General features: G+C 41.6%; 1 protein-coding gene across 3 annotated transcripts in view; it reads right to left on the bottom strand.

Moving 5' to 3' along the window:
* The window catches only part of Pard3b (par-3 family cell polarity regulator beta), a 1003618-nt gene that overhangs the window by 51323 nt on the left and 926638 nt on the right, over nt 1-25657 (bottom strand). For all 3 annotated transcript variants that reach the window (XM_006496298.3, NM_001081050.2, XM_006496299.4), the window contains one exon: nt 3146-3225. In XM_006496298.3, coding sequence (XP_006496361.1) covers nt 3146-3225 — 80 coding nt within the window. The remainder of the gene's footprint in view (nt 1-3145; nt 3226-25657) is intronic.

Here is a 25657-nt window from a genome sequence, read left to right as displayed (position 1 = left end):
GTTTTTGCCTGCACTAGCCAGGGCTCTGTTTTATTTTTGTGTAGTGTCATTTAGTTTGACAGCGGCCTGCTTGGGCTTGCCTTAAAGATGATGGAGTTCCCCAAAAGCTTAAGAATGAGCCCCTAGATGAGGATACATTTTCTATCCAGGCTTCCAGATTTGACATGTAAGTCAAGGTTACTGATTTTGCCGTAGACCCTCTTCTGACATCTCAATGAACAACCTAGGAGCCAAGTCAGCCAGTGGCCGGTCAAATGCTCTCGAAGGATGGCCAGTGCCTTTCTGTAGATAAACCTAGTCCTAGGTTTAATTAAAAATTTAATTCCATAAATATTTAAATTCTCCCTGCCTTTGTAATAAAGAAGGGCCTGGTATCTATAGAGTTGTTCTTCCCTCGTCCCTGGCAAAGGGAGAGAGCACCGAGCTGGTGTGTTCACTTAAGAGGACAGGATCAAACCTAGGTGGGAATGTTGAAAACCAGGTCAGTTTCACCGGCTCTCCTCAGGACTGGATCTGCACACCTCATAGGCCAGCCGGGTACGTGTCTCCGCACCTGTTTCTCACTAGGCACACACAGACTTCAGGGAGGGGACACACAGAGCCTGAGAAGAGCTCTGTGTTTTCTTTTCGGATCCCAAGCTGGAAACTGGTATGTCCATTCCGCATTAAGATCTAGGTGCGTAAGTATCCTCACACAGCTGTCTCAGCTCTGTCATGGCAGCTTCTGTCTGAACGGCAGCCATGGAGGTCTGACCACAGAGCAGCTGATCGTTCCTACCACTGTGTTTGGGAAGGGACTTGGGGCCAGCATTATTTTCTGTCTAAGATGCTTCTCTTTCAGCCACACTGGTGATGTCTCAGAGTTGCTAGGGTTTTGCCAGTTCAAACATTGTGCCGAGCACCTGAGCCACAGACACATCCACACACTGTCTTTGTCATGAAACTCCTTCAGCCGTGTTTATTCCGAAACAGACCTGTTTGCAGTCAGCCATGATTGGGCTTTTCAGGGCCAATTAGGGAAATTAAACAGGATTAGAAACCCAGAGGCCTTTACTACCAATCTGAGCATTTCGTTGTTGTCAGCAGAAAAGGCCTACTGCTGCCCGCTTTACCAGACAGGATCCAAGGACAGACCAGGCTACGTCTACCATTCCATTTCCTCAGGGCCCTCTCTACACAGTAGGTGAACACTAGAACAGGGGAATTAATAAATGAGTGAGATTTACAGAACTTTAAATGTTATTTCTGTGTTTTTGAGAGAGAGAGAGAGGGAGAGAGAGGGAGAGAGAGAGAGAGAGGGAGAGAGAGAGAGAGACCAGTTCTTAAACTCAGGATGCAAGCTGGCCAGGAAGGCATTAAAATGATTTTTTCCCTCCCTTCCCCATTTCCCTTAAGAATCTACTCCTTTCTGTGCCTTAACCGCAATTTCCATATACTTCACCGGTGAAAGCCGGAAACCTTGTATTTCAAATGAAGTTTGGAAATGACTCCATTTTTCAAAATGAAAACAAAATGCTAAGCCAGGGGAAAAAAAGAGGGGCAGGAAACTAATCATAGATGGGAGGGGTGGGAGAAGGGGGAAAATCCCTTCCATGATAACATATAAAGGAAACAGGGCGATATATAAAATACAGCTGCATCAGAGCTTTTAAAGTATACACTTCCTGTATCATACCAGGGAAAACGTTAAAAAAATGGTGCCTTGCTAAATTTAAGGTTTTATTGCTTTTTAAAATCTACACTTGATTTTTTTAAATGTGTACATGAGCTGCTTGTGTGTGTATGTGTGGTGTGGTGTGGTGTGTGTGTGTGTGTGTGTGTGTGTGCATGTGTGTGCACATGTGTGTGGTGTGTGGCCTTGTATGGGTACCTGTACATCTGACATCTGTGCATGTTCTCGTGGAAGCCTAGAGCTGACATCAGGAGTCTTTCTTCCTTGAACTATCTTACTCTTTGAAGCCAGTATCTCAGTAGAATCCAGAGGTTGCAGTTATAGCTAGTCTAGCTAGCCAGTTTGCTCCAGGGATTCCTTGCCTTAGGAGAGCAGTGATTTCAGGTGGGACATCCCACATCTGCCTGCCGTTGACCTGGGTCCGGGAGGATCTGAACTCCACTCCTCATGCTTGATGCTTGTGTGGCAAGCCATCTGTCCAGCCCTAACATACCTTTTCTAAGAGCAGATGGTCACCTAGGCTGTGGTTGATAGAAAATTCAGGACATTATGGTTGTCAACCCCAGTGGAGCCCACAGACCACTCTCAACAAGCAACTGTGTCTCCGAGTCAGTGGCTCGGCAGCTCATCGGATGACCCTGAAGCCTCCTTCGTTGCCCTTTCTGAGGTGACACTCAGGTACTTTGGGCTGGTGGCTGGCATTTGCCTCTCTTTGTTTGTTTTGAAACATGCTAGTTCTCACACTCTCAGTTTATCAGACTCCCAGGGAGGCTGGCTGTACGTAACCTTGGAAAGGTTTCCTCTTTGTCATGTGCTCCTGATTGCAGACTAAAAAGACTGGACTCCGAACCTCTCAGGTAACAGCCCCAACCTTTGCGAATTGTATCTCCCTTTCAGGGGGTGTCTCCTTACAGCCTAAGGGGATCACGTTAGGTCAGTTTGGCTGAATTAACTTTTCCCACGGAGTTCTTTCTATCCTCCCCTACTTGTCTGTGCTTCTTAGAAATATTTGCTTATTGCCTCAAGGACACAGTCAGATTCTAAAAACACCTCCCAGGCTCAACTTTCTCTCCTTCTTTATAACACACACCTGAAGCTCCAAGGTTAAGGCCCAGCCACCCTTTCTCTCAGAAACTTCTAGGACACAGGATTTACTATTTTATTGTCTCTAAGCTTGGTGCAGGATGTTCAATACCATTTTTATAGCAATGGCTTAGGATTTCCATTCAGCAGCCAATATTCTAGCTGACATGTTCAATTGCAATGATATACTCTTTTCTCCCCTTAAAAAACAACCACAAGTGTTTCAATTATTAGCACGCTTGGGAAGATGGCAGCAGGGCCACAGCAGACGGAGTAAGGCAAAACTCAACCATATTCCCCATCTCAAAGCCAGATTTCTAGTTCACACAGACATCCCTAAAGGCTTCATCTGTGGGTGATCTGGGGATGGGAGAGCCCTCTATATCCTACCTGGGTAAGGATGCGTACTGCCGCTCCATCCCCTCAAAGCGGAGGTTGTGTGTGCTCCCATCTGGACCCTTTCCAGACACCTGTGGAGAGAAAAGTAATTAGAGTTGAAGATCCATTATATACCCTGGTTACTGACAATGCATCCCAAAATTATAATCAGTGCACAAATGTTGCAGGCGCCTGCCAAAATTTCAACCTGGGGAGAGCAAGCAAGCACTCGGCATTGCTACAGGCACTGATGATCAAGCTACAAACACGGTGTTCAACAACAGTCCCTTCTTTCAAAAAGGGTCAACTCCTTCCTCTTTCTGTTGCCAGGAATATTCTACATGGCATGTTCTCTTCTTTGCAAAATTCCTGTTAGTTTTTCGGGCAGATTTAAAATTATAGACAAACTGAGCCAATGGTAGAGTGAGTTCCCAAATACCCTATGCTTAGGTTGCTAGCTACTATCCTCTTATTTTAGGATGGTACGTTTATTACAATTAATGAATCAGTACGGTAAATTACTGTTAACTAAAGCTCACAGGTTATTCATATTTTTGCTGAAGGTTCTTTCTGTCTTCAGGACCTTATCTCAGAAGCCACATCACATTCGATCATTGTGTTGTCAGAGACTCCTCTCGGCTCTGTTTAAAGTAAACAAGCAAACACATTTATTGTATGTATGTGTTGTGTGTCTTCACCAGGATTGCTGCATGTACAGAGGTTGGGAGACAAATTGCAGGGGTCCACTCTGTTTCCATCCTGGATTCCAGCAACTGATCACAGGTTGTCAGACTTGGTAGCAAGAGCCTTTTCTCTCCTTGGTTGTGAGCCATTCTGTACTAAAGGATCAATTTATAGAAGAACTATATGTCTACTGCACAGCACCCATAGAGCCTTCCCTGGCATCCCAAACTTCATCTCGTTCTGTCCCTTATGAGCAACTACTTGGAAGCTATGACTAGTTGTCTAGATAGTGTTGGTCTTTGTAGGCTTGGTCCCTTCCTAAGTTTTCCTCTTCACCTCTCTGGGACCATTTCCCCTCAGCCTCTGAGTTCCTGAAGTGACTCCATCTAGTAGGTGCCCCATAGTGTATTGGATTGCCAAACACCAAGGCCTTCCACCTGATCCTTCTGTATCCATCACACTAGTCAGCAGGATAGATACACAATAGGCATGGGGATACACAATAGCACTTGCCTGCTTGCTGGTATTTTACTCATATCAGTACCCATGCTGTTGTGGGCCACTTATATGCTCCCTCTTATGTTTGGTGGCCTTTATATCATGGACCTGGAAAAGGCATCCTTTACTATGATACTTGGGTAGAGAGAAGGGGAGTTTTCCAGAAAACAGGAAACAACAGTGTGAAAGTCAGTAAAAGAAACTTTTCTAAGTAGTACTTGACAACTGAAACCATTTCCTGCTTACCAGGAGTCTTAGTTCTCTACGTATCTCTGCCTTCCCATCTTGGGTTGTGTGTTTGTGTACGCACATGCACTGCTGGATTTCTGCTATCTAGTTATTTCGTGAGGCCATTCAGTGCCTGTCCTGAGAACCTGTATTTCAGCAACACATGGAATGGAAGTGGTAATGTTCTTTTTCTTTAATATGTGTACAATCGTAAGCACTCCCCATTTCCCTCCTCGGGCTCCCTTGGTATCCCTGGCAATATGACCCCCTCATTATTTCACATTCTTCCTCCTCTTCTTTTTCTTGTCTTTCTTTTCCTTTGTTCCTCCTTCCCCCTCCCTTCTTCTCTCCCTTCCTCCTTCCCTCTTTTCTTTCCTCCCTTCCTTCCTTCTTTTCTCTCTCCCTTCTTCCTCCTTTCTTAAAACACCCCACTGAAGTTCTGCAAATAAGAGATCAAATGCCCAACACTACTGAGTTTCCTGAGAGACCAGGGACAGGATGGGGAAAGACAGGTATGCATGTGTAAACGGCAAAGAAAAATAAGTGAAAAACAGAAAGATGAGCCCTAGCTACTCCTGTCTATGGGTTTTGTTTTGTGCTTGAGATAGGTCTCACTATGTAGCCTAGGCTGGCTTTGAACTCATGAACCTCCTGGATGTTTGGATTCCAGGTCTACACTACCACAACCAAAACTGGTTTGTTTACTTTTTAGTGTTTTTTAAAGGAAGGATTCATGTTAATATTAGTATTGGGTTGAAGAATATTAATGATGAATGTTGGGGAAACACCATGCTTATGAAACTTAGCATGGCTCAAGACATTTACAAATCACCACTGTCGCTTAGCCTTAAAGCTACAAGTTAATACTTTTAGCATAGCCATTCAGAGTTGGGCTGGTATAGTGGTTTGAATATGCTTAGCCTAGGGAGTGTCACTACTAGGAAGTGTGGCCTTGTTGGAGTACCTTGTTGGAGGACTTGGGTCACTGTTGTGGTGGGTTTTGAGACCCTCCTCCTATCTGCTTAGAAGACAGTCTTGTCCTGGCTGCCTTCCAGTCAAGATGTAGAACTCTTGACGTTTCTAGTACCATGCCTCCCTTCATGTTACCATGCTTCCTGCTATGATGATAATGGATTAAACCTCCAAAACTGTAAGCCAGACCTAGTTTTCCTTTATAAGAATTGTTGGTCATGGTGTCTCTTCACAGCAATAAAACCGTAAGACAGCTGGACTCATGCGGTTAGCGGTCTATATTGTGGTGACTAAGGGAGTACTACCCCTTGCTTGATGCTGGTCTGGGGAGCTATCTAACAAGCATGTTTGACTCAAGGAAATGTGACACAAACCTTATCCTCAAGGATCTTTCTGTCCTGTTGGGAAAACAAGCATTAGGAATGTAGTAAAAATGTCTGGTGGAGTACCATCAGGATGCTACCATTTGTAGCACAGAATGAAACTGAAGGTGTTAAGTAAAGCCCCATGAAGGAGGCAGACTTTGGGCCTGATTTCAAGGCAGGCAGGATGTTTGCACATCAAAGATTATTCTGTTTCTCACCAATTGGGCATCTCTCTTTGTGCCTCTCTACTGACACTACAGCTCTGGGCAAGGCAGTCATGCAGTTAGCAATCACCCAGCACCTCCTGTATCCTAACACACATGAGCCATTGTATTCCAAGTGATGAAGAAATGCAGCCCTCTTGTTCTTGAGGAGACAGACCTGTAAACAATTATGCCTCGATGACATCATGCTAGAATGGAAGTCTGGGGAAGGAGGCAGCACCTGGGAGAGTTGAAGACAGCTTCAGATGCCTGTTGATGCTTCATCTGCAATTGAATATGAATGAGGAGTTTTTCTGGGGGACAAGAATGAAGGAGGAGCAATAGAGGGCATCCCAAATAGAAAGAATAGGCAGCAGCAGCAGTACAGATTTTAGAGATGTCAAAATTTGGGTAAGGCAGAAGCAGCATAAAAAAATAGTGTACCCTTTACTAGCAACAAACTCCCAAATCTGCTACTACAGCTGTTGGTACTGTACTGGAGTGGTTTGTGGAATGTGTGTGATATCCTGCTGCCACCCCTGCCCCTTTTCTTTAAGTAGGGTTTCTATTAAAGGTCTGGACCTTGCCAAGTAAACTATAGGCTGGCTGGCAAATGATCTTCAGAGAGTCTTATGTCTCTGCCTTGCTGTCTCTGGGGCAAGTGTGTGTCATACCTGGGCTCTTTCACATGGGTTCTGGGAGTTGTATTTGGACTCTTGGAGGTGCTTACTGAGTCATCTCCCTGGCTCTTGGAATGCTGTGTGTGCGTGTGTGTGTGTGTGTGTGTGTGTGTGTGTGTGTGTGTGTGCGTGTGTGCGTGTGTGTGTGTGTGCATGTGTATGTGTGTGTGTGCATGTGTGTGTGTGCATGTGTGTGTGTGCATGTGTGTGTGTGCATGTGTGTGTGTGCATGTGTGTGTGTGCATGTGTGTGTGGGTATATGTGGGTGCACATGTGTGTACTGGTGCATGTGCAGAAATATGCATGTTGAGCACAGAGAGTGATGGGGAATGTCTTCTTCCACTGTTCCACACTTTACAATTGAGGCATGTCTCTGGTCTGAACACTGAGAGAATTAATTCAGTTAGTCTATCTGGGCAACTCCCTTTAGGGGTCCTTTGTGTCTACCTACAGGGTTCTGAGATTGGATGTGCCATACCTGTTTGACATTCTCCTAAATGCTAAGGATCCAAACTCTAGTCCTGCTACTTGTGTAGCAATTACACACCCAGCCGCTCTTCCCTGCAATGCTTTTAAATGAGTCTTTTTTTCAAAAAGGATTTATTTATTTAATGTATATGAGTACACTGTAGCCCTCTTCAGACGCATCAGAAGAGGGCATCAGATCTTATTACAGATGGTTGTGAGCCACCATGTGGTTGCTGAGAATTGAACTCAGGACCTCTGGAAGAGCAGTCAGTGCTCTTAACCGCTGAGCCATCTCTCTAGCTTAAATGAGTCCTTATAGAACAAATTTGGGTTTATGTCAAACAGGATGATAGGACAGAGATTTCTCCTACACCCTTGCTCATAATATCATTAACTTCTCCCATTATCAAAACTCCCCAACCACAGGGGTACACTATGACCACCCTAATTCCATGGTTTTTGCCAGGATTCTCTGTTGTATGCTGTGTGGGTTTGGAATAAGCACAGGCCATGTATCAGCCTTCACAGTCCAACTAAAATGACACACAACTGCTTTCCTGTTAGGATGCCTTCAGCTCCGGCTCCTCTGTGCTCTGCTGTTCATCCGTCTTTCCTGACAACAAGCATATGACATCATATGTCACTGGGAATATGCAAATTAAAAGTTCACTGTTCCCAGGGGAGCCAGTGATCTTTTTTGCCTTCATGGTTCTAACTTCCAGAATGTCATATAGTTGGAGTCATACACGATGTAGCCTTTTCAGATTGGCTTATTTCACTTGGTAATATGCACTTAAGTTTTTTTTTAAAGCCCCCCACACCCCTGTTGTTGTTGCAGCTTGATAGCTCATTTTGTTTTAGCACTGAATAATCTCTCTCTTTCTGGGTGTATCACTGTTTATCCCTTCATCTACAGAAAGGCTTCTAGGTTGCTTCCAAGTTTCGCCAATTATGAACAAAGCTGCTGTAAACATTTGTGTGCCGGTTTCTGTATGGACGGAAGTTTTAACACCCTTTGGTAAATACTGAGGAGGGCAATTGCTGGATCATATGGTTAAGACTATGTTTAGTTCTACAAGAAGCTGCCAAACTGCCTTCTCACATGGCTGCACCATCATGTGCTTCCACTCCGAATGAGAGCTATTGTTCTCTTCTTTTGCAGTAGCATTTTGGCATTGAGTTCCAGACTTTGACCATTCTAACAGTAAAGCAGAAGTATCTCATTTTAATTTGCACATTCCCAATGACTTATGATGTCTTATACTTGCTTGCCACCTGTGTGTCTTTAGTGAGATGTCTGTTAACATCTTTGGATCACTTTAAATTGTTCATCCTGTATTGCTGCATTTTACTAATTTGCTTGTCGATTTCCCATAACAATTTTTTTTTATCGGATGTGCCTTTTGCAAGTATTTTCTACTGCCTGTGGCTTATCCATCCATTGTCTCAATGGAGACTTTCTCAGATCAGAAGTTTTTCATTTTAACAGAGTCCAGCTTACTGATTATGTCTTTCGCTGGGTTGCGCTTTTGGTGTTATTACTAAAATGTCACTACTAAATCTTAGGTCATGTAGATATTCTCCTGTATTATCTCCAAGGAGCTCTGTAGTTCCTGTGATTCTTCATGTTACAATTGGGGGGTTCCCAGTAGCCATCTGAATCAAGGATGATAAGGGTCTAAACTAGGGGATTTCCCAAAGGATGAAACAAGTTATATAAGTATGTTAAGAAGGTGGATACATAGGACTGACTGTAGAGTCAAGAAGGCTCTGTCTGGGCAAATGCCCAAGTCTGTAAATTTAGCAAAATGCTGGCTTCGTAAATTTTATCAAATATAATAAAAGGACAAGAAAAGTTTGAGATTTTGGGAGATGGGAACATTTAGATATACCAAGATATTTGAGACATTTGACATTAGGGAAAGGCTAATGAACATAAAGGCTTGCAACTTAGAAGAGATGTCTAAAGATGTAGAAATAAGAAATATGTAGTATCTCAGGTGCCTGAAGTCTTAGAAAAGAATGCCCATAATGCAAGAACAGGAGGAAAGGATATGCAATAAGAAAAGAGAAGACTATCCATAATATTCTTGGAAGCAGTCATTATGGGGTAGGCAAATGAAGCCGAACCAGAATTAGCAGTTCCAGAAGGGAACTAGTAGAGAGTGATGTCATAGAAACCAAGAAATAAAGGGCTGTGGAGATAGCTCATCTGGTAAAATATTTGCACTGCAACTATGAGGACCAGAATCTGGTGTCCAATGTTCATATAAATAGCCCAGCAAGCAGTGTGTGCCTATAATCCAGGCACAAGGGAAACAGACAGGAGGATCCCCAGGTCTTGCTGAATAGCCAGTCTAGTCCATTGGTGAGTACCAGGTTCAGTAAGAGACCCTGCCTTAAACATGGAGATGTTTAAGATGAAGAGCTATTGAGGAACCTGATTGCTGGTCTTCAGCCTCTACACTGGCACACACAGAGAAAAGTACATGTGTGCTCATACACATGCACATATATACCCATACCAATATCTACACCTCAACACTGACACACAGCCCTGCCACACTGATCAAGACATAAGAATTCTATGAAGACAGGAGAAGCCAGCAGTGTCAAGAGCATTCAGGAAACATTCTGGAGGTAGAGGCAGAAGGATTATCCCGAGTTTGAGGCCAGCCTGGACTATGTAATGAGCTTCCCATTAGTCAGGATGCAGTATGAGATCCTGCCTCAAAACAAATCAAAGTCCAAAATAACTTCCAAACACCTAAGTTGTTAGTAGCTTCAGTAAGATAGTGATACACATGAGGCACATGTGGTGGTGGTTTGTTTTAGTCAGTTCTCCCTTTAACTAAGAGTCCAGAATGATAAAAGCAAAACACACACACACACACACACACACACACACACACACAAAACCTTTCTTAGAATTTCCTCGCAGTCAGGGATTTAACACAGAGCATGGCATCTAAAGAATGCAATGAAAACAGCCGCTACCCCTCACTGTTTATTCTGGTAAGAATTCCTTCAGGTATGCTTGACTTTCCTTGGACATCTTTTAAGAGACATAGCAGAGCTAGTTTCGGGATAGGCTGTACTTGTTCATGGTTGGCTTTGGAGTTGGAAACAGCAGAGGGGGGCCTGGTGCTAGCAGCTTCCTAACCATGGTGTCTTCTGACTCAGACGACTCCCTAGAACCTAAAGCTCCCTGGGGAAGCAGCTCCCTTTGGGTGCTCTGTACTGAAGCAGAGCTTCAGAGCTCTCCTAAAAATGCACACAAGGACTTGTCCTCCTACATTCCTTATGGTACTGTAAGCCTGTTACTATAATGCAAAAGTTATTCCTGCTTAACTAGAGTGGACATTGTTCTTGCACTTTGACAGTAACCAGTAGAGGGTCTAAGAACATAGATTTTGGAGTTGGTATGAGATTGGCTTTATTGAAAGCCTTGGGTGGATTTACAGGGAACAGATTCCAGACTCTGAAAATTCCTGTAGTTCCAACAAACTACCAATGACTGCTGCCCCGTCTCATCCTATCGTCCTCTTAACACAGGATTAATTCGTTCAAGTACAAAAGCATCTGTTACCATTTCCTAAGTAGGGTAATACACTGACTACTGAGAGAAGTACACTCTAAGACAAATGGTCAGTTAATGGAAATTATGGGAATAAATTTGCATTTCATTATTTAAAAAATAGACTTAATTTTTTTTTTCTTAATTTATTATTATGGAAAATTGCTCAAAGATGACCTCTGTTTACATATCTAAATATATACATAAAACTTAATGCTACCTAAAAATTTTTCCTGACTTTATTATTGGCCTTGTTCTGTGCTATTGAATGCATCTCAGAAATGTGAATTTTAATGGCTATATATTATTGAATTATACAGATAAATCATAATTTGTCTAATCTATTCCTGCAATTTGATCAGTTTTTAACATCACAATTAGAAACAGTAGTACCATAGATTAGTGTACTGGGCACAAATATTCTTGGAATGGCTGTACTGGAGGGTAGGAAATAACACAGAGAGGAGTCCTGCCAAGGAGACGCCAAGTTTAAGATGTTCTTAAGTCCTCAGGAAGTGAGGCCACTTGAGGAAGGAGTGAGGGGACAGAAAACAGGCACAGGCATTTATAAACTCATTTCTCAGTTTGCTCTTTGCTTAACAAGACTCAGAAATATTCCTGCTTGAAGAACTCCTTATAAGGAAATTTCCCTCATCGCGCGCGAGCACACACACACACACAAATAAGGTCAGTGGCTTTGATCCAATTAATTCTTTAAGCACTTTATCTTACTTGAGATCATGTAGTGGTGTATGTGTGTGTGTGTGTGTGTGTGTGTGTGTGTGTGTGTTTTAATATAGTGGCCTAAATATAAGCCTGATAAAAACAATCTTGATTTAAGCCATAACAGAAACCTAGCCTTTCACACAACAGTGTACTGTTAGAGCTCATGTCTGGATGAGGACACATTTATCTTTCTTTGGCTGATCCAGCCCAGGAAGTGAAACTTTCGGGAGCTTACTCAAACACAAAGTGTGCATCTGTTGGTGCATGGGCAGGTGGTAGTTCTCTCTAGCAGGATTAGGACAGCCTAGAACAAGCCTGTGACAGGGCCTGGGAGGAAGGCCGAAGCAAGAGGCTTTTAGTCCATGGGAGATCTCCAAGTTTCATTCACTCAATGCCTGCTGCAGGCTGGAGCATTAAGAGCCTTGTTTAAAAAAAAAAAAAAAAAAAAAAAAAGCTATTAGTCTCTACACCACAAAAGCAAGGCATTTGCTGCTTACATTCTAGGTTCCTTCAGTTCATATGTATTTCTGGCCCAACATTGCTAGAATCAGCAATTTCACTGAGCAATATCCTAAAGAGGCCATTGGATCTGCCCATCTCCCCATTTGCAGATTAGTGTTGGAGAGGAAATAGAACGCTCTCACTAATATTTTCTTAAGTAATTTATTAAAAGCAAAGGAATTAAACCACACAGGATTTTCTGCAAATGTCTGATGATGAGAAGTGGAGATGGTTTGAAGTTTACAGTGCATCCCAGCCCCTGCAGGTTAGGATGCACTTTTGTCAGGATTGTAATTGATGCTTCATAAGCCAATTTTCTTAAGCGAATTTAATAGCCATGGTGATGGAAAGGCTGTGAAAAGTTGTAACATAGCCTATTCACCTATATATAAAACATCCTCATTTACAACGATATCTTACTTAGATCCATTACCAAAAAATGAGTTTCCCACCACCAGACACATCCTATGATTAAGATGCAGAGTACAGAAATGCAGATGTTATTTAAGGAAATACGCCTTTCATTTCAAGTTGGTTCGGTGACAAACAGAGCTGAGCAGTGTCGCACATTTCTTGCCATTCTGTGACTCTTATGTAGCTACAGATCTGGCTAGAAGATGTTTACAGGCACCAACATCAGGAAAACTTGAAAAACATCATAAACTTGGCTTTGAGCATTTTCTAGCTTAATGCCACTTTGCTAAAATGCTACACATTCAGAGGAAAACTAAGTGCAATACTCTAAACAAAAATCAGCTAACCAAAATAGGTTGTTTAGTTGTTTCTACTTTGCAATGGGAAGTATATTACGTCTGATCTACACACTCACAAAGATGTTATCCAGAGAGGAATATGCACACTTGTTCAAAGCATTATTTTTGAAGTGTTTGTTTTCTCTAATTTGATTTCAGTAATTTTGTCAAATAACTGGGTACTCAGCTTATAGACTAGCACAGAACATCTGCTAGCTTAGAAAATACAGCAAATAATCTATCTTAAAAATAACACTGGAGTAAGCTTTTAACCGTACTGGGCCCACACTTCCTTTTCTTTTCCACGCAAATAGCACAAGTTAAAACAGAAATTCTTGAAGTCTCTGCTAGCTTGGATCCACTTACGTTTGTGAAAGTTCTGTTGCATGGAGTTTCCATATACCTTTTCGTGCACACCTCATTACACAGGAATTGTGCATAGGTGGTTATGATTTTATAGCTGAGTGACAAAGAGAGCCACATAATCTGTAATCTGTTCTGTATTATGAAACCATAAACTATTTACTGTGATTTAAGCATGAAATCTTATGCTAGCACTCTCCATGTACTAGCTGTATGTATCCTGGGTCATGGCACCTTAATAACCTGAACTATCTCTGTTATGATTGTCTTTGCAGAAAATAAATTCAGACATCTCCTGCCAGCTCTGTTTGTGTCTGGGCATAAGATATAGTTACCATAGAAACCATGATTGTGGATACAATTTTACAAATTTGGCTCCATCTCTCTGATGCACGTGTGCATGCCTCTGTGTGTGTGTGTATGTGTGTGTGTGTGTGTATACACATGACCATATAAGTGCCTTGCCAATAAGCTTTAAGAGCAAATTCTGGCTCTGTGTCTTTAATTAAAGAGCCAGACACTATTTCTCACTTCCTTTCCCCCATCTGTCTGCCTACAAATGCAGATATTGAAACACTTGGCTGAAATGTCAATTCACAGTAGAAAGGATAAAAGTCTGATGAACAGATCGGGGGTTGGGGGGGTAAGGGAGTGGGGTGAAAAGCATTTCTTAAGAAACCCACTGATCACCTGTACTGTGTTCCCCAAGGGCACAGTGTGTACGGATTTGGCAGTGTTCAAACAGTCTAGGTACATACTAGTGAATAGCATTTATTTACTTAACTTTATTTATAATTATTTCTTGGATCTTTAATGTGGATTACCTATTTCTAGCTGTTTCATTTCCCATTATCTTGTAATGGGCCCTTTACTCATCCAAAAAGAAAGAAAGTTGACCCTCAAAATGTGTCCAAATATCAAGTTAGATCAGGTATTTACATTACTGATCCTGACTTCAGCTGATAAAGGGTTTCCATTCATAAAACCTTCTAGCATAGTTCATATATATTTTCACTGATTACAATGAAACATGTAAATACATGTACATTTTCAGCTCTTTCTTCATAGTGTTGACTCTTTCTGTTTCTGTCAGTGGGCAAGTTCTGGTCGCTTCCTGTACCATTACTAGAAAGGAAGAGCCCTTTAGGACAGTCTGTGAGCCTTTCCACCTCAGCCTCATTCACACAGGAAAAACTGAGATGGAAGATCTACTTAAGTGGCTTGCCCTGGCCTTGCTTTGAACAGAGGTGTGTCTGGCTCCAAAAGTAGCATGCATTTGGCTTACAACACTGCCTCCTATTTTGGGCAGGGAGTATCATACGTAAAATTTTCCTTTTCTCAAATGAAGGACCAAGACCAGAGACCAGATCCCTTCAACAAACCTTTGGAAGGAGAAACAAGGAGACACGAACTGGTGGCTATTTGCAAGCACTTGATTTATCATGATTGTCCTAGCCATAATCACAAGCAAAAGTAGCCTAGCAATACTCATTTTACAAAGCTGCAAGAAATCATATATGCACATGTTGTTTGTTTCATACAAGCAATTTTAATAAGGCACTATGTTTCATAAAGTAGCCTAATTTATAGACAAATCTGTAGGTTATAAGTGGGTACTGGCCTATTAACTAATACAAGAACTCATACTGGAAGCTACAAGCATGCTGGGACAGGGCCTGAGATCTCTCTCTCTCTCTCTCTCTCTCTCTCTCTCTCACACACACACACACACACACACACACCCCGCTATTAATTATTGAGTTAATGAAATAGAAGTCATCACTTCAGAGGAAGCTTACGGGTCAGATTAGTAGATTCTATAATAATTAGTTAGGTTTTTGAACCAAACATGTTAAATAGTAGAAAAGATACTACCAACATGTGTTTCTTTTATCTTCATGTGTGTGATGTGCATGCATGTTTGTGTATGTGCATACATGATTATGTACATGTCTCATGGTATACATGTGGAAGTAAGAGGAAATCAGTTCTTGCCACCCTACTTGTTTTGAGACTGTGTCTTTTTGTCCTTCCCTGCTTGCATCTGTCATGCTGGCTGGCTGGCAAGCTTGTGTAGATCCCATCTCTGTCCCTCATCCTGCCATTGGAGTGTTGCTGCAGTTACAGACATGTATACCAACTTTTGGTAGGCTCTGGGGATTTGAACTCAGGTCTTTCGCTGGTGTGGCAAGCCCTTTACCTACTGAGCCATCTCCCCTAGCTATAACAACATGTTTTGAAGAAGGCTTTACCCTTATGAGCTATGCTCCATGCCATGTTTTATTTGACCAGTTTCATTTTTTTCCCATATCCATTTAAAAGTAACAAACAATGAATTACAAACCTTCTTATCCAGATTTCAACTTGGATCTGGAGTACTAATTAAAATGACCAGGATTCTTAATTATGTAATTGATATAAGTGACAGATCTGCATGTGATCCAAATAATTTAAGCCAGTGGGGGAAGTTTTCCTAATGGACAAGTTACTTAATACACTGGGCATGGTACCATGGCTCTGAATGGCTACCAGAGAGTATCTAATTAATTAATAAAATCACATTCATCTGACCACTAATGCCGGACTGAGGCCTTTTCTACTGAATTCATAGTAATCAAGTTATTTTGTGACTGACCCCTATCCAATGAGTTCAAGTACTAGAGAAATGAAGGAGGATAGGATGAAGTGGAAGGAAGAGTTACCCAGAAGGACTCAGAAAATGGTTGTTTTTATGGCAAAATGTAGCTAGAAAAATATACCAAAACAAAATACAAGCATGCACAGGCAACTCTATAGTTCAGAAGAAAAACCTAACCAGTATATAACATTGTCAATTACTTGGTCCGCTATTCAAGGCCTTTACTAACCAACAATTACTCCCTTTGCAACTCTGTCTTGCTCACTTAATAATTTGATCGCATCACAAATGTTCTGGATGTTGGGAATATCTTTTCTGCCTAGGTATTTCTCTCCCTGATCAACTTAATGCCATAAACATTTAGAACAATGGTTCTCAACCTGTGGGTTGTGACCCCTTGGGAGGTTGAACGATCCTTTCACAAGAGTCACCCAAGACCATTGAAAAAACACAAATATTTACATTATGATTTATAACAGTAGCAGGATTAAAATATGAAGTAGGAACGAAAATAATTTTAAAGTGGGAGTGGGGTCACTACAACATGAGAAACTGTATTAACTGGACACAGTATTAGGAAGGCTGTGGAGGCTCATCAAGAGTTGGATGGATGAATGAACACAGCAACAGAAGTGGCCACAGCTATCCACATCCATCTTAAAGGCACAAAAACTGGTAGAACATTAGTGGCTCATGAAAACAGGGTCTACAGAAGTTAGATCAATGAACACTGATGCACAGACAAGGCAGCCTGGAAAGGGAAGTGGAGATTAGGAAAGGAAAAATAAAAACCTCCCGAGAAGAAGGCTAAAGATGCAAAAGAGAATAGGAATTATGGGCTCTGCTTCTGCGGTCCAGCCCAGCTCTGAGCGCACAGGTAATTCCTGTCCTAAATTTTCCTCCCCTTATCAAATTCTTCAGTCCATCAGAACACTCTACTCTTGTACCAGGCTAGGAAATATGGACTTCATTCTTCTGATTAGAAGCAGACATCATCTCAGTTTCAATGTCTTTAAAATGTGATTATTTTAAGTCAACATTTAAAGTTAGATTTGATATAATCATTTAATTGGGCATTGATTCATCTACACAGAACTCATTACTGAATTCTTCAATTTCACCAACATAATTTCCTTCCAAATTATCTTTTATCTAGATGCTGGATGTCCAAGTGCTATGAAAACTTTGCCAAAATAAAAGGCTTTTAGATTGCTAATGCTGGCTACACACAGACCCATGGAAGATCGCTGAAGAATAGTGCATGCTTGCCAACTGCCAGATAGGACTGCTTTTCGCATAATTAATGCCATTCTTGCTGCTCAAGGACCATTTCCATCCTCTAATAATTTCCATTAATAGAGGAAGTTTCTGCAATAATTTTTGCATCTTGCAAAACCACAGTGTCTTCTAGACACCTTTTAATCAAAATAATGGCAATGGGTGAAAGGAGGATGGTTAGAGAGATTATTGGAGGCCCGGCTTGGCCACTGTTTTCAGTCTCCAAAAACTGTCCACAGGGCTCATTGTGTGGCCTGTGATTGTGCCAGTCAAACCTCTGAATTCTGATCTGATAGCTTGGAACCCTTGTGGATTTCTTCCAAAAGGAGAAATGTATATATAACTAGTATGCTAGACAATTCATCTACAAAAATAGACAAAATATTATTTTTAAAGAGGAAAATAAAAAGGATGGGCAGATGCGGAAAGAAGTTTGGTCCTGTGGAACATGCTAATCATAGAAACTGAAGCTTGCAGCAAGAGGAGGTGATGGGCCAGCTGTAAGTCATAACCTCAAACCTGACACTCACAGCATTTTTAAAATTATGTTGTTACAAAAATCAGGAACTCAGCTCAGCATATACAATTATGCAAACAGACAGCAACAAGAACAACAACTTACATCAGTCCAAGTTTCTCTCATGAGCCAAGAGACAGTGTAGCCTGGTCGTGTCGGAGCAGCCCTGCAAGGGTATGGTGGCATAGGGGACAGATGTGGGGTGGACAGGTATGACATAGAGCTCACAGTTAATGAAGTTTCTAGGCGCCCTCTCCTGAACTTTCCTCTATCGGTTGAACAGAGAGAAATGAAGACAGTGTAGATAGAAGCAGATGCCTGCTGGGTGCCCTTTTCCGCTCTGTTCTGGAGTCACTTTCGGTGCAGTAAAAGGAAACATCACAGCCTCACTCTTCTTTGCCTAAGGTGGCTTTGAAGAACTTCACCTCAGTTGCATCTACTCACACTTGACTGGCTTTGTGCAGTCTAGCTGGCAGAGTTCGAAGGTATTACTTGGGCTAGAAGCCCCTGCCCTGTGCAGTAGCCTGGGGAGTGGGGAATGCTTTGGATGCCGACTGTGTTAGAGATCTCACTAAAGTTTGAGAACAAGCTCCATAAATTGGGCAGAGATGATATAAAAATAGTATGTGTGTTTTAATAGCTCCTGATAAATAAATGAAACAGCTCCTGTCTGGGGTAAGCTGCCACTTTCTGAGGACTCTGGCAGGCACCAGAGTAACCAATAATGAGGCACCACAGTAACCAGTCAAGGCTGGCTGTCGAGTGAAGAAAGATCTCATGAACATTTGACTATGGGCTTGGCAGGACTGTGCTCACACCTAATTTCTCTGAGGGATCTTTACTGATTTACAAAATCTGTCCTGTTTTAAAAATGTAATAGTTGTACTGTTCATTGTCTCTTTCCGATGAAAATATAGAATGAGTGATGTGTAATCTGATACCACATGCATAAAGGATTTTTGCAGCAATAAAAGAATATTCTTCTGTCTCATCAGACTTGATGGGTACAGTTACCTTGGTCAAGAGAAAAGCAGGCATTGAGCATTCAATGTAAGACCAGCTTGCACTTCGAAGAGTAAGGCTTGGCAGGAGAGGTCAGGAAGGCAGTGCTATTCAGTACCTGCATTCTTAAAGTGTGCCCCATTCAAATGAATTACAACTAGGAAGTTCATCATGAAACTCTGAGAGAATAGCCTTGGCTTACATGGACTGTCATTAGGACTGCTGATTGCTACGTGTGAGCCTATTCACACTACTTACTAACCACGTGATCAAGTTAACATTTGAGCGTTACTTTTTTTTTTTTTTATCTGTGATTAATACTAGGACTTATTCAGATGGCTGTCATGGGGACTAAACAGTATGATCCATGTAGACCACACAAAATCATAGTAGTATACCTTGTGTTCAATGCACCTTTTATTGTTGCTGCAGTGCCAATCCACCTGGCCTTTCTCCTGGCGTGAAAAACGACCCAAGGCAATTTCTTCCCTGCCCTCTGGATTTATTTCCATAAACCTTAAATAAGCTCCAGCTAAGACATAGATCTACTAGAAGATTCTTCAGTGTTGTATAACAGTTGTATAATCTTCAACCAAGATTAAAACTAAAACATTCCATCCTCCAGGACACTCCTTAAGCAAGGAGGTAAACAACTCAAATTAGGTTCAGGAAGTCCCTGAAACTGACCAGACTCACTAGGCCAATGGTTTCCTCAGGTGGAAGGAAGTTGAGCTGCAAGGAAGCCTGAGGGAAGAGAAACGCTCCAAAGAAAACTCTGGGCTAGATGAAGTAGAAATGAGCTGAGCTGTCTGGAAGAGGTTTAGATCAGAATCACCAGGGAAGGACACTCTCCAACAGGTTCAGCCAGCTTCAGACTATGTAAGTGCTCCAGGCTTTCCAGCTAACCCTAACCCTCCTAACCCTAACCCTCCTAACCCCTAATCCTTGACCCGAGGTCTATTCCTTAATCCTAACTCCCATGTTGGGGTAGGCTTTGGTAATGCAGCGATCTTTGAGTCATTTCTGCTCCTCTAACTAACCCTTCACTCATATTCCTCTAAGTTAATCCCAATAAAATGCATTGGTTCACCAACTTGGACTTTGGTGGTATCTGTACTCTGGTCTGCTGTGGGCTCCTGATCTGGGGTGAGAAGACTCCGGTGTTGCATCTTCTCAGGGAAAGTTTTGACACACAACATCCAGTGAAACTGTTTCAAAACCAGCATTGGATATGGAGAGAATGAGGTCATGGAATTGCTAATTTAATAACAATTATTCTGTGTTTTAATGACTTTTTTTTTATTCTTCATGCTTTCCTGCATCATACGCATTTTGAGAATGAACAATCCTATCTTATTTATGCTGTAGCTCTTCTTTTTGAAGGGGGAGGTTTGTCACAGGGATTCAGTCTGTAGCCCTTGCTGGCCTGGAACCCACTGTGTAGACTACACTGGCTTAAAATGTCTTACAATCCTATTTCTGCCTTCCAAGAGCTGGGATTATGAGTGTGCACCACTGCACCCAGGCGGCTATGTCTGCCCTTCTATTTGTAATGCTTCTTTTCTGGCACACATTACATGCCCAATAAATAAAGACTAAAGTGGAGACTAAAAGAAGTAATCTTAAAGACAGGCTGTAGCCTCGGCAAGCAGAAACACATAATGCTCAAGTACCTCCAGAAAACAGACTTGGATTAATTTAGTTAATCTACCTTAAGAGGCTGATGGCATCTGGACACAATGTTCCAACTCAGGTGGGAATATTCGCTCCACAAATGAAGTCAGGAGACCATGCTTAATACGATTTATGCATTTAATAGAATCAGTGCAAAGTAGGCACTGTGTGACAACATTATGGAACTCTTTGGGCTTAAAGGTAAATACCATGATTGTGTGTGCAGTCCTTACACTCATGGGGGAAAGGATGACAGCAGGGCAGTTTTGTGCCCAGGCAGAGTGAGGCCACCTCCACCTACAGACATCAGCTTCAGGTCCTATATTCTTGTATTCTACCATCATCAGTAGGTTTTTTTTTTTTTTTTATCAGTGGAAACTCAAGAGTTAGCTCCACAGACAAATAGACAGCCTGTCATTGTGTTTCCAAGTCAGGAAGTAGCTTAGCATCTGTGTTCAAGGACATGCCTGTTCAAGTGCATTTTTTTTAGAGAAATGAGGAGACAGACTACAAAAGGGAGCATCAAGGAGCAAATAGCAGACAGATAAGACAAAGAGAAGAAAGGGGGAAAGAATCCAACACTTGAAACCATTTTCTGCTAGCAAAGAAATAAAACTCCAGCTTTGGCAGCTAAACGCCTGAAATGTTCATTGAGTGCCATTAGATAATTTCTCACACTTCAGGAGGGTTTCATCTACTTCCTTATAGGTCTTCCTTATGGTTCAGAGTAGCATGCATGCTGCCTAGCAAGCCGTCTCTCTATAGAATCTAGCACTGCTTTGCAGCAGTTCTGTGGTCTCAACTGGAGAATTGTGGTGTAATTTACAAACATCAGCCTAATGCCACTAACATCTTCAGACGTTGGCCAAAGAACATGCAGGGATCTCTACTCATCAATATAATGAAATTAAGAAAAGTGAAAATTTAGGATGGATATTGCAAAGAACTTTTTATAGTGTAATCCATTAGGATGAGGGATAATTTCCCAAGGGGGGAGTTGATTTATATGTTAGAAAATGTATCTTGCCCATTCATAACATATTTGTGACAGATGTAATGTCACATCCACCTATAAATCAGATTTACCTTCTGCTCGATGCCCCGGAGTCTATCTTACTGAAAGCTATGCTTATGGGCACTGACCTGAGAGAAATTAAAATCCAAAGGGCCCAATTACTAAAAATCTTCAATCATTGTAATTGGACTTCAGTATGGAAAATAACACCATTTTAATCCAAGTTACTTGGAAGGAAGTAGAGTGAGCTGCATCATCTCACTGTCAATTGGCTCAATACAGCCAAAGGATGCAGCTCTCAGAACATCTTCCCCAGGGACCATGTGAAACTTGCTCTTACTTTGCAGGCAGCAAAACGGCATAAATTATACCAGCAGTGCACAAGTGAATCCCTGACCAGATGAAGACCAATGACTTAAGCTTATAATGTTCATAGGGGAGACATCATTTTCAATTTGAGGGCCTTCCACTGGGACCAACTCATCCAAAGGGTGAGCCAAGTCATCTCTCCTTAGGAACAGAGATCAAACACACCATAACTCAAAGAGCAGTGACACTCTGGCGAGTCAGGGCAGGAGAATGCAATGTGTTGGGAGGAACAGGAACAGAGACTCTCTCATTCCATTCTTGGGAACATACGGACATATGCTACAAGAGTCAAAATTCTAATTATCCTGCCAGACTTTCAATGGTATTTAGTTCTGCTAATGACTGATACTCTGCTGCTTATCCTTGACATTCCTACACACTGAGATTTCCAATACCTGTCCAAATCTTATACCTTACAGGTCTCCTACTCATTGTTCAGGTCTAAATGGAAACCAATTTGAAAAATTACAAAGAAAGTGAGCTACCAAAGGGTTTGACATCCATGCCTGGTTTCCTTAGGCTTGTTGCTATGACTCTATTGGAAGCTCTCTGACTATTTCTCCAGCCCATCCTGTGGGTCAATACAGTAGAGCGCCAGTGGCAAGTTTACAGTCAGATGAATAAAGCACTACTTTAGTAAATACCCACCTTTAAAACACTTCTAAGTATTTCTGGGAGTCATTGAAGCCAGACACCATTAAAAATAGGAGAGCCTGGCTAGTGCCTAAGGATAGTGAGGCTAGTGCCTCACATCAGGATAGCATAGAGCTTAGAGTCACCTCATTCATAAAGAAAATGGGTACGGCCCCAGAAACAAACAAACAAACAAAACAACAACTTTTTTTTTTCTGGATCCTGTCCTCAAGTTCCCTGTTCCACTTAAATAGTGTGAATTCAAGAGACTCATTGCATCAATATTCTCAGAGACTTTAGAGGCAAACATCAAGTTATACTACACATAAATAAGATGTGATATAAATGGTTCCATCACTGTGTGGGGTTTTATCAGAATACCCACAGATCATAGTATACAACACTAGTCATGCAGCTTTATCTATCCAACAGACTTACAAACAACCCTTAGCATTCATCTCAGATAGTTCTGAAATGTACCATGACACCTTTTTGGGGGCTGTCTGGCATACTCAAATATAGAGTTGAGAATGGACACTGGTCCATTTTGCTTTCTGCTGGCTGGAACCAACTCTGAGGATGGTGACTCAAGGATGGAACATGATGTAAAGAGAGGATGGCTTATTTATTTATAGATGGAGAGTCCATTGTGTTGCCATGGTAACATCAGAAGGGAGAAGGACATTTTCAATTATAGGGCAAGGCATCTATATAGTAGACATGGAGCCAAAAGATACACATGGAGGGATTCTACCCTAACCTGGATGTGCCCAGCTGTAGATCAGAGAGCCCATGAGCTACAATTTTCAGTCCTGAAAACCATTGCCTACCCAAAATCTGAACTTTGACAGAATATAACTATGAATAGTGTCAAAATTTTTTGAGACTTAAAAAAAAAATCTTAACTACCCCAGATTGTAAATGTAACTTAGAAAACCAGAGATGACCACTCTAGTTAAGAATGGTGAGGCCATCTCTTCTTGTTACATTCTTTTTTCCCTCCTTTTCTTTGCTTTTCCGATTCTCCTTTTTACTCCGAGTTCCACATAGATTCCACTTGCTTCTGCTTCTGGCCTTATTTCTTGTCACATTTGCTCACACTGCTGCTTTCTCTGATCTTCCAGATTGTCAAACACTTACCTACTGGTTCTTCTACCTTCCCCAGGAATATCTTGCTCATTTCCTTGGCCACCAGGAACCTTTCCTGGCCATACTATTAGACCAGTGCTCCCTGACTAACTATCCCTGTGCTCTAGCTTCTTAGCCTAGTAGCTTCATGTTCCTTTGTGGGCCAGGGTTTACTCTGAACTTGTTTATTGTCTTTTTCCCCTCACAAACAGAGACTAACTCCACATAGCTGGCTCTGTTTTCTCTCCCCATTATCCTGAATGATGCTGGAAGGCAATCAAGAAGCTAACGTTTAAGAGAAACACTTATACATCACTCTTCAAAACATGCTGTCTCTTCTTATTCCTTTTCTTTCTTTTGCCTTTCTGCTTTTTGGCTCTTCATGTTCTAGAGACAATAAATAAAGTGATCCAACACAAGCACTCTTTGTAAATGCCGTCCCTAGACTTCACCGGGGAGGCTGGCTCTCTTCTAGTTTCCATCTCTTAGAACATCTTACACTGAAGTCTTTATCTTTGTTTTAGTTTGGTATTTATTTTTGTAAACTTGAGAATAATTCTAGTCACACAGGGCAAACCAAACCTTTTATTTTCTGTTCTGAGTTTTAAATTGAGTGCTTAAAGCTTTTTAGAAATCTATGTTTTCAAATTATCTTGAAATGTGTCCTTTCCTTTTCACGTGCTTAACTCTCATTTATGACAAAAAAATGAGTAGGTGAGCCGGGAGGGTTGTGTAATCCCAGCACGTGAGAGGTAGAGATAGGAGGGTCACAGTTCAGAGTGAGTGAGTTCCAGGTCAGCATCAGGTCAAGGCCCATTGTGCTACACGAGATCCTCTCTCAAAACAAAACAAACAACAATGAAACAAAGGAGGCAACAGAGTTAAGAGATTTAGAGAAGTGAAAAATATTAAAAATATACTTTTATTTCTACATTTATTCTCTTGAATTAATCTATTCATTCATAAAGAGATTTTCATATACTCAAGCTATCTGGTAGTTAGAAGTGTAAAACAACCCATTGCAAACTTCTCTTCAAGCTTGTCTTCTGTCAGGAAGGAATGAGCAGTCCAGCCAGGCACTGGGGCATCCTGCACACCAGTCCTGGGGTTGACTTGTTTTATTTACCATCATTATTTTTTCTTCCCCCTACTTTCCTTTGGGGGAAGAAAATGCAAAAATCAAAATTTATAAATTCAAAACATCCACATCTTAAAGAGAATGTGTCTAATATTTTCCTTGAGTGAAAAAAGTGGGCAGGGCTTATTTTGCTTCCTCTCCTTAGAAATGGAAGTTGAAACAGTGATTTGTGTTATTATGACACTCATCATTTCTCTCTCTAATTTGGATGGTTTTTAATAAAGCTCCATTGATTCTACTGAAAGGAATTCCTCCTGGCAGAAGCAGAACACACACACTGATTGCTAAATACGTAGCAATTATCATATTCAGCAGCACACTTTAATATCTTATTTATAGATGTATCTATGTATAATTTGCTTTAATTAAGTTGCATTGATTTTAATGACAGGAGCGATTCTCAGAGAAGGGGGCTAGTGTCATGGCTCCTGGTCTATCATTCTTCAAGGTTCAGTCTAGCACCTTCATGGCCCTCTGTAGTCTTCAGCAAACCCACTCCCAGCCACGGAAGCTTTGGTGAAAATTTTAATGTGTCAACACTTGGAATTCACCCTTTTGATCACAGGATGGTGTGCAATGGTGTGTAGCTTTGTGCAGAGGATTTCCAGTTTCATCTTCAAATGGCTCTGCTTGTATATAATTTCATCACCATCAGAGTACTATCTATTATATGTAGACAATCATCCCCTGTATGTAGCCAGGAACAATATTTTGGCACTGCAATGACTCGCAGCCACATTTCCTTCTGTATTGCCAACAGCATCAGGCGCCTCTCAAGGATCCTGGGAATTGATGCATTTTTGAATTCTTGATTATTTTTCACACTCCCTCCAGGTGGAAGTTCTGGGGGAAAGTAGAACCAGGCACTCATAACATTTGCCCTTCCTGACACCCAAGTTTTAATGTGTGTGTGTTCGTGTGCACATATGGAGGTGGGGTGGGGAGACACATCCTAGCTTGTGAGACATAACACAAAGAAACATGAAGATGGCAAGTATATTTTTAAAGGCTCTAAAATATTACTCATCATGACCAGAAACAATTTCTCTTTCTTTCTTCCTGGATGAAGATATAAACACTGCCTTTATAAATCTTTGCACCTCGGAAGGTGTCAA

Source organism: Mus musculus, chromosome 1 (assembly GCF_000001635.26).
Source record: "Mus musculus strain C57BL/6J chromosome 1, GRCm38.p6 C57BL/6J".
Lineage (NCBI taxonomy): Eukaryota > Metazoa > Chordata > Mammalia > Rodentia > Muridae > Mus > Mus musculus.
The sequence above is the reverse complement of the archived record's forward strand: the minus strand, read 5'-3'. Positions and strand labels throughout refer to the sequence as shown.